General features: G+C 35.0%; 1 protein-coding gene across 10 annotated transcripts in view; it reads right to left on the bottom strand.

The window, feature by feature from the left end:
* Window positions 1–2,944: 2,944 nt before the first annotated feature.
* Window positions 2,945–8,226, bottom strand: part of ZNF280D (zinc finger protein 280D) — a 51,624-nt gene continuing 46,342 nt past the window's right edge. For 9 of the 10 annotated variants that reach the window (XM_068696235.1, XM_068696236.1, XM_068696238.1 and 6 more), the window contains one exon: window positions 2,945–7,334. In XM_068696235.1, the coding sequence (XP_068552336.1) occupies window positions 6,698–7,334 (637 nt within the window). In that variant the 3' untranslated portion in view covers window positions 2,945–6,697. The remainder of the gene's footprint in view (window positions 7,335–8,226) is intronic. The other variant, XM_068696244.1, reaches the window with a different exon arrangement.

Genomic DNA, 8,226 nt, shown 5'->3' with positions numbered 1-8,226 from the left:
CATCTAAAAAAATATTACATGCATGTAAATAACAGAAGCTTTATTATGACCTTTAAAGACTCCACTGAAAGATGTATAGGTCTTACTCCAAAAAAAGGTTTCCACCGTTAGTGACAGCAGTTGATCAAAACTAATAACGTCTCTGGAGACCCAGCCCTAATAAGCAGACAGTCTCACAGACCCAATAGCTTCATTACTTGCAGCTGCTTGGTATACTGAAAGCTCACTGTGCTTATTCCTCTTCTGGCAATGCTTTCCCTTGTCACAATAGGAATTTGTATACAATCCCCTACAGATTACTCCAAAAGCGTTATTTTTTTTAGGCTGTAGTTTCCCACAGTATAATAGTCCAAAGTGTGTCAAGATGCAGGCTTAGAAGGGAAGAGAATCATCTTTTTCACCTCAACTGTATCTGTGGCTCTAAGAGAAAGATAAGCTTTAAGGTACACAGCCCTTCTTGTGGTTGTGAAACTGAAGCAACAAACCACGAAGTACAAGCTGGAAATAATTATTTTGAATTCTGTTATGTTCATCAGTTCCACAGTTTGAAAGAGAAGGCAGGTGAAGACCACAAATAGGCACCAGCTAGGGGAGAAACCAGGAAGGTCTTAACATCTACAGAAGGGAAAAGAAATCACTTATGAAATAGCCACGGATAAACTAAAAGTGGAATGATGACAAAATTCTTACTGCAATATTTAAATTTATGCTGTACTCAGTCCATTGTTGTTAGTATCTATTAAGAGTTTTAATTTTACTTCCACACTCATCTTTCAAACACCTCAAATGAAAACCTTGCTTCTGATATTTAAAGACGGTACCATTGTTACATCTGGTTTGATACCAGCACTACACTCTCACTAGTATTTTAAATATGCAAAGATAAACAGCTGCAAAGGGAAAGCATTTCACTGAATAAAGCTGAGAAGAAGAGATCTGGGCAGAGTGGATTATTATACATTCCCATCCACAAGTAACTTGCATAATGTCTGCTGGGGAAAGAAAAGAAAAAAGAAAAAAAAAAGGTATGCTTGCTGTATTTTAAATACAGGTTTTACTTCAATTTTCCTTTTCATCAACAAGATTGCCTTCGGAGGAGCCTGGTGGTAAATGGATTTCTTTTGTTGAATGGACAGAAGTTTTAGGTTATTAAAAAGTATGTTCTGCTTTAAGAATTTCATCTTACGACTTTAAATTGAACCAATACTAAGTGCCAAGCAGGTATATAAACAATACAGGTTCAGTTCATTGAAGCAAACCTGGAGAAACTTCATAGGTAAACCTCAAGAAAAGGTAAGTCTTTATCAGCCTTAAAACAGAGGCTGACAGTCTGCCTTGACACTTCACTGCTGGGGTACTTATTAGCTTGCTATTTCAGGGAAAGGTCACAAAAAAGTTGCAAACTGTAGTTTAAAGGATGTTTATATTAAGTATTAGTGCTAGGACACTCTTAGGAAGAATTGGCAGAACTTCCTCATGTAGCACAGATGAATAAAATGCTACTATTCACATCTTAATGTCAAGTCACTTCTTAATATATTAATATAAAACTGCATACATGCCACATGCTAACTTCTTTTTGGTTCCATCAAGGAAGATCATAAAAGCACTTGTCTCCTCTAGGACAACTGAGAGTGTCCAGTAAGTTATCTGGGAAAGAAAAGAGAGGACAGTCACACACCACAAGAAAAGCTTCCCCACATCAGGATCCTTTTGTGAATTCTGATCTGATAGGCGTATCTCAGGTTTTTTTTCTACCTTTCAGAGCCATTCAAATCAACCGCACTACTTCCTCAAGCTACAATTTTAGGACCAGTAAAAAAAAAACACATCACTTTATCAGATAAAGCAGGTTAAACCACCTGTCCTGCGTGTAACATGCTCATGATTAAAATTTTGAACTTACTTTTGCTTCTCTTCTGTGTCTGTTGCTTTCCATCTCCATCCAACAACCTAAAAGTTGATTATACATCAACCATCAAGAAAGATACATTCCAAGATACAAAAGGATGGTCACAGGCAGAAAGAAGCCCAGTACTCCGTGCATAAGAACAAACAGACAAAAACATATTGACTGAGGAATGAAAGCTACATTTTCCAAGGCCGCTGCATCATCAATATGAGAAGACAATCTCCTTTATAAAGATACCAGTGTATGCTGTCCCTTTCACCAAAGGTTTTGTTCCAAAGAAAACAGCTCTTTTAAATTAAATGTTTAATATTGAGAATTTAGTGAACTAAAATAAAAAACCCTAGGTTTATTTACATTAACTTCATAACACAAAGCATTTGTTCAGCAATGGTCATTCTAAAAAAAAAAATCCCCCACTTTAAATGCAGATACACAGATCAACATCACAGTTATTCTTGTGGTTGTCATAAAAACCTCAGCCTCTCTGAAATAATGGTTCAAACAGTAAATAAACTTCAACAAAACCAGCTCATTTTTACATCCATAAACACACTTTATAATGCCTTGCAGGCATAACAACTACATTAATCTCCCTCAAAAAGAAGTGTTTCACAGCTAAACATTTTCCACATTTTCTTCTCCCCCCCGCTTCTTTTTCTTTTTTATTAATATGTATCTGGTGCAGTACAGAAGAAAACAAATTCACATGCTTAGCTTGGATCAATAAAATGACTAAATACAAAAATTTCAATCGAGTGCTTTAAAGCAAGAACAGTGATCCGAAACCTAAAAGAACACAGCACAAAACTCTGCGCAACCTCTGTAAACTAATATGAAATACCAGTCAGCATATTTTCATTTTTATAAAGCGGTGAACCAACAGAAATAATACGTAGTCAAAATTATACTTCGATACTTAATGCTCAAAGGAGATAACGTGCTGGGCTTCATCACCACTGTTCCTTAGAGCTACATTAAAATTAGAGCAAAAGTTTTATTAAAAGCAAAAATCATTCGAGTAATCATAAAACATACTTACCAAATTTTTTATTAGAGGCATATTATATTAAGCATACATCAAAAATACAGGGTGCAACTACACAAAATAAGCTCAGCTCACAAGCCTCAAAAATAAAACACTAAAGAGAACAAGAGAACAATCAGGTATAAAATCTGCTCTACACAAATTTCTGAACAGTCTCTTACAAAACTCTACTGTGACAGCATCCGGCCACAGTCTTTGGTGGAATATTAGTATACCTTAGAGCATTAAAAAAATAATTCATTGCTTTCTACATGCTAGCATATAAATAACAATGCTTACACTTGCAGAAAAGCTTTGAGTTTTTTTTTTTTTTGGTTGGTTTTTGTTTTTTATGTAAGGTTTTGCAGAATAAAAAGTGTTACTCGGGATTCTTAACTCAGCCCTTCAGTTTCTAATGCCTTCTGTCACTAAAGCACCAGAGAACGTGACTTAACACCTATTGCCCAGGGTTCTTCTCTCTCCACTTCCAATAAGTAAAAATGGACATACTTTTGTTATAAAAATGTTCTTGATGTTTTGCTTCTTCTAGGTTTTGCTTAGAATGGCAATTTGAAATCCATCAGCCTATTCTTGGAACTCACTGTGAACTATGATTCAATCTGATTATTTTCCTGGGTTTATTCATGCATTCTTTGAAAGAACTGAATTCTAGGTAAACCAAAGTTTCTTTCACAAACCGCACAAGACAAACTGAGGCATTTGCTGTACTTGAGGAAGTGCCAAGTGACTGTATAATTACCGAGCATATTCTATTAATTACAAGAGCTTTCCATTAAATGCAAATAAAGAACACGTGTGGCATGTGACTTCCTTCAAAATACAGTTATATAAACAAAGGTGAACTTGTTATTCAAGCACATATTGTAAATGTCTTCAGAAGGGAAACGGTGATTCTAGTATGGATACCAAGAACCAACCTAAAGTTACTTTTTTTGGTAAGGCAATCTTCAGGTAAAATGTCTTTCTAAATTCAAAGAATGGTGGCACAGAATAACTACCAATGGCTGGATGGGAAACAAAACAAAACAAAAAAAACCTTTTACATCACTCAGAAAGCAAAAAATTGAATTATGTACACTGATCACATTCAAAGAGCTCAGAATGCAGTCAGTGTTAATTGATCTTCTGGAGGGACATCAGTCAAAAGCACCAATTTAACTTAGCTCTAGGAAACCCACTGAATACACGACAGTAATTTTCATCGTTATGCAACCACCTGCAGCGTTCAAACAGCAAACAAATTACTTCAGATAGGAAAACCGCAATGGATTCTTAGATTTTCTCCTTCACAAAATAACATGCTACTGCTTTCATAATACATTTATTTGCCTATTTAAAGTTATGCCATGGTCTTGCTAGAACAACCTAGTTCTCTCTCATCTCTCCCTTTGGAAGCGCTGATATTTCATATGTGGGTGATATTTCATTTGTGGGTCTATGGCCTAACATTACTGTTTTAAGGGATATGGATTCTCTACATGGATTGAAATAAATAAGGGTTTACATATTAAATATCTAAGAATACATATGTACTTTTGTCAAATACTCAGGTTTTTTAATTTTTGATTTTCCAAACTTTCTCAACAGTAGCTTTCAAACTATACATTTTTCATCCACATTTGTATTATTAAAATGGTAAACATTTTAAAAATTTAATTGCATAATAAAAGACAAATGTGAGGACATTCCGAGCAAGTACCATACAACTGGCTCCACCTGAAGGTAATGCTTTCCAACACCACATATCAGATCGTTATTCAAAATAATTAATTGACATGTAAAAATTAATATTCAGATTAAAAATAGTACAGGTTTCTCTTGGTTTATATGAACACAGGAACTCCTTCAGTAACATATACACCAAGTTCTACAGCTGGTTTAGAACTCTGCAATACCCTTTTTGGGATGCTGTGTTTTATAATCATTCATGCCTACAAGCATGAAGACACTAAACCTGTTCATACTACCTCAAATTAAAAAATTCACTACAACATTTAAAGATCAGAAGAATACTGCAATTTACTGTTCTCAGCTTTTTCACTTGTTTCTTATTTGGAGTTCTTAAAGCAGCAGATCTTGGAGAGCTGTGACTATGTAAGCCGTTCCACTTTTCTTTCTAAAAGGCTTCTAAACCTGCATGGATGAAAATTAAGAAGCACTTTAACATGTGATTCATATAGCTTTTTAAGAGTTTGAAGCGATTTTTGAGATGTTGAGATGTGGTTTATTTAGAAGTTCCAACAATGAGCTGAATGGTCTCTAAATTTTAATACTGTTACTAATTAGACCCATTTAGCAGCTAAGCTAGTTAACCTAAAAGGACAGAGCAGAGTTCAGTAGCATGCTGATGGCCCAGAAAAATATCTTCATATAATCTGGAAAAGTTGGCGCATCTAACCACAATATACGGCTACAAAAATATGCTTATGCATAGGCACTTGCTTATTTCAAAAATTCACTTAAGTGTCAAATTCACAATTTTGAAATGAAATAGTTTCTGGAATCTGCTAATAAATCTTTTTTTTTAAAAAGGTGGGAAGACTATGCCCAAAGTTTCAAGCTGAGCAATAAAATTATTCACAAAGACAAAATTTTGTTGCAAATATTTACTCAAAAAGTAATAATTTACAGCAGTGCTTTAACAGCTGTTCAAAACATTTAACATTCATTAGAAATAAGACTAAGTCAAAAGCACATTCTGAATATTTCAAATGGAGCAATGAAGTCCTAAGAGCAAGCTACTGTTAGTCAGTTGCATTCCTATACCTAGCTGCTAGCTATAAAGAAAAAAAAAAAACAAACCCAAAAACAGCAGCTATCTTTCTGTACGTAACAGACTACAAAAGTCCTGAAATCGAACTGTACACTCCTATGCTCTCGTGTCCTTTTTGTAACAGTTAGCAAGTAGCAGCTGCAAAATGGCAGAACCTATGCCAGCTGGTATTTCCAGTTTGGGGTTTTCCTTCTTTCTGCTTAAAACAATTTTTACATTAAACCATACTTTGGTTTGACTTACAGACCATTCCTATGGGTCTACTACTAAGAATATTTAAAACAATGGTAAAAGCCTAACAGCTACAGTACTTTCAGCAGTATGTCCTACTTTATACAATTATGCTCGGTATTTCTGCACAGCCTGCACATTGAAAACCCCACAAATATATATATTTTGTCATAATATTTCCACTTTCACTGAAAGTTTATTAAGGTAAGCTTACAGTCTGGCAGGATTACACCTGTACAGAGGTGCATAGATTCATATAATTCTGTTTACATGCTTTTACAGACAGGAATGTGACACCAAATCCAAAGGTTTACGTTTACCCAATTTATCAGTAGACCAACAACCATTGCTACAAGTGTGCTCCACTTCAGCATCAGAACTGAATTCATACTGAATCCCACCGTTTCACTTAAGGATTTTTAAAAATCTTGTCTTGACTAGCAAATCACTTTATGTGAGATTAAAAAAATAGAATTTATTCCTCCTTTCAAATGTTGGTTTATTAAGATATACCACACAGAACAGACAGGCAGACAAATTGAAATGTGTTACCTTTCATAAACTTAGTTAAGTCAGTTGTACATACATGTACATGCTACCTTCATATGCAAAGTTTCCCTGCTGTGCCTCTTTCTCTCTCTCAAAAAACCCTACAAGCAACCATGAGCACACTTGTCAGGAATGGTCCATGGTGTTCCTACCATTAGTTATAATAAACAATAAAATGAACACAATTTCAGCTTGTTTCATTTTCATCTGTCTTGTTTACAGTTGTTTCCATTCTGTTGGGACTGCTTTCTTTAGAAGTCTCATCTGTTCGTTCAGAGGGTCGTTCAGCTTTCTTTGATGAAGGTGCAACATTACCTTTCTGAAGAATTTCAGTCGCTTCATGCTCTAGCACCTCTGATGGAGTCAAAGGCTCCAAATGAATACTGCCTTGTTCACTAATGTCTGAACTAACGGATTCAGGTTCATTTCTTTTTCTCAAGAACTGCTCAAAACTAACATCTTCGCCCAATGTTAGTTTTAAGTCCTTTGCGTTCATTGCTGAAAGTGTAGTTTCATCCAAGTTTTGTACTTTAGTCTGGTCAGTCAAGACACCATCATCTGAACTTTGGCAAGTTTTCAACTCGCTTTCACCATGAATACATTTTTGTTCTTTGTCTACTAATTGTTTGTTACTATCTGAATCACAACATGCTCCTTTCTCATGCAAAGAATTCTTGGAGCTATTGTCATGGAGTTCCAAATCTGGAACATTTTTTGTATCTGAGAATGATGAGTTGTCTTCATTCTTTTCAACCGATGCAACTTTTTTAGCTTGATTTCTATTGCATTCTTTTGTTTCCTCTGAAGACTCATGCTCTTGTTTGCTGAAAAAACAAAACATGTTATTTTTATAACAGCTAAAATAAAGCAACACATGGCTGTGCTCTGCAAAGTGACACTCAGTGTTATTGCAGATTTCCTATTTGGTATTTTCATAGCAAGATGGGCTGAATTTAACAAGTGCATTTTTCTTAACCATTTACAAACTCAGCCTTAGGACTCTTCAATTCTTGCATTTCATCTCCAGAAATGAAAGTTGTTCCCCTTCTATGATGTAGAACTTTTCAAAATACACCATTAAGTTCCCCTTTGATGCAGATGTCAATACAGTTATTTGGGAATTTCTGTTGATGATGTACAAATAAAAGAAGCCAGTTCGGACCTTTACATTGCCAAATTAACTCTGCAGTACTAATGGCAGTCAGGAGAAAAAGGAATAGTTGGAAATCAACATTAATTTAAATCTAAAATTTAGTGGAGCAGCTAGAAATTTGAGAATTCATTGAAAAAGTAAATCTGTGAGGACCGTTTTTCAGAGTAAAACTGCATGTTGATTAAAAATAGGAAGGAACAGTACTGACTCATACAAGTAAGAATGAGAATCTTATTGTATAATAAGATCTAAAACACAGTGTATGAACTTTTAGACAAAGTAGCTGCAGTTTAAGTCTCGTATTATCTCAATAAAGCCACATGCAGTCCTCTAAGGTTATTAGGGAGGGGGGAGAATAAAATTCTCCAAAGAGACTGAACTGTGTATTTCAGATGCCACCTCTACCCATAAAAGAAAGCATCTAGTCACATGCTATACACAATTTGCTTATGTGTTTATATTATAAGAGTCAAAATCCTAAATTCTACTCTGATATTTCTTTTTATTTGTTACAGGAACCACTGGCTTCTCTCATTATTTTAATGAGGAGCTCTATTTTTGCT

Source organism: Anas acuta, chromosome 12 (assembly GCF_963932015.1).
Source record: "Anas acuta chromosome 12, bAnaAcu1.1, whole genome shotgun sequence".
Lineage (NCBI taxonomy): Eukaryota > Metazoa > Chordata > Aves > Anseriformes > Anatidae > Anas > Anas acuta.
Note: the sequence above shows the minus strand (reverse complement) of the source record. Positions and strands in the feature narration are given on the sequence as shown.